The sequence below is a fragment of the Lottia gigantea genome (genome assembly GCF_000327385.1).
Source record: "Lottia gigantea unplaced genomic scaffold LOTGIsca_14, whole genome shotgun sequence".
NCBI lineage: Eukaryota > Metazoa > Mollusca > Gastropoda > Lottiidae > Lottia > Lottia gigantea.
The window spans coordinates 3,305,003-3,306,393 of NW_008707617.1; the positions used below are offsets into that span (position 1 = coordinate 3,305,003).

The following is a 1,391-nucleotide window of genomic DNA, read 5'->3' on the forward strand; positions in this document are numbered from 1 at the left end:
AGTAAAAGATCACATTCAACAATGTCAGAGGATGGTACAATCTGTAGGTTTTAATTGTCGAGGAAGGTAAGAGATCACATTCAACAACGTCAGGGGATAAATTAACCTGATTTTCAAATGCGTATTATAGTGTACAGAACGTTTTCTGAAGAAGGTTAGATTGAGATATCACAATCAACAACTATAGAGGTAATGAGGAGCTGTAGGTTGTTTGACTGTTGAGGGAGGTAAGAGATCATAATCTACAATGTTAGAGGATAGGAGAATCTGTAGGTTTTACAATTTTAGATTTTCAGGACTTTTTGATTTTTATTTCCTTAGATTTAATATTTCAACGTTGACTTGTTATTGTAATAAAGAGCTTTAGATTTCCCTTCCCTTTCGGAGAAGGGAAAAGGATAGTGTTATTCTTAGAAATAAAAAATAATTAAATTTAAAAATTATAAGGAGTGGGCTCGATTGGCTGGGCATTTTTTATTTACTAAATTATCCTCACAGGTACAAGTACGTATGGATAAGTTTAAGTCTGTTCATAAAGATCTATATTATAACTTTTATTGACATTTAAAGGCGCCATTTTGGGGGGGCGGGGGGGGGGGGGGGTTGATTTGAGTCTTGAATGGATGTACGAAAATCGCATAATTCCTTAAACAATATCTCGAACCAGGAATTGTTTTTTTATGGCTGTGACTGATAAAAAGACGACTACTCTTTTTAACTTTCAAACGCGAATAATTCTGTTCGACGGTGAGCTATGAACACTATTACTGATTGGCTTAGCTAAACGACTCCCCTTTCTGAGACTTAAGTACGATTGGTGAAAGAATGGCGAAATATACCCTTAACAACTGTTGGGGTTTTTTTTTTACCTCTAGCCTTACAACTCTTTGCCTCCTAATTTGTTTTTGCAATGTAACAGATATAACTTTTTAGTAATTTGGTGAGACGAGACCCTGGATAAACATGAACTATTGAATTACATAATAGCAACTAAAGTATGCATCACGCCATAACCCACAAATTATGTACTGAATTAATCTAGACAGCTCGCCTAAAATAGCTGACATCAAAAGTTGAACTTCTCTATGTCGTTTCCAATATTCTTTTCTTAGTTCATATATCTGTCGACAATCTAACCAACACACCCCCATCCCCCCCCCCGTTCCTTATCCTTTTGTTTTATATAAAACCAGAACCTATCTGATAAATGATAAATACGGATAATGGGACCTTGCTGAATCTTGCCTTGATTTTGTGTAGCCTGTCTTGCACAAACTCCCACAGCAATAATAGGTGGGATTGCTATATTACCATGACAACCATAATCATTTCTTTTTCAGGTTGTCTTTCTTTTACTAACGAATGTATAAAAGTAAATTCATTTTACCAAA

General features: G+C 35.2%; 1 protein-coding gene across 1 annotated transcript in view; it reads left to right on the forward strand.

Annotated features, from left to right (window-relative positions):
- Positions 1-1,338: 1,338 nt before the first annotated feature.
- Positions 1,339-1,391, forward strand: part of LOTGIDRAFT_230692 (hypothetical protein) — a 1,696-nt gene continuing 1,643 nt past the window's right edge. Inside the window, exon 1 of the mRNA XM_009049802.1 lies at positions 1,339-1,391. Within this exon, the coding sequence (XP_009048050.1) occupies positions 1,363-1,391 (29 nt within the window). The 5' untranslated portion in view covers positions 1,339-1,362.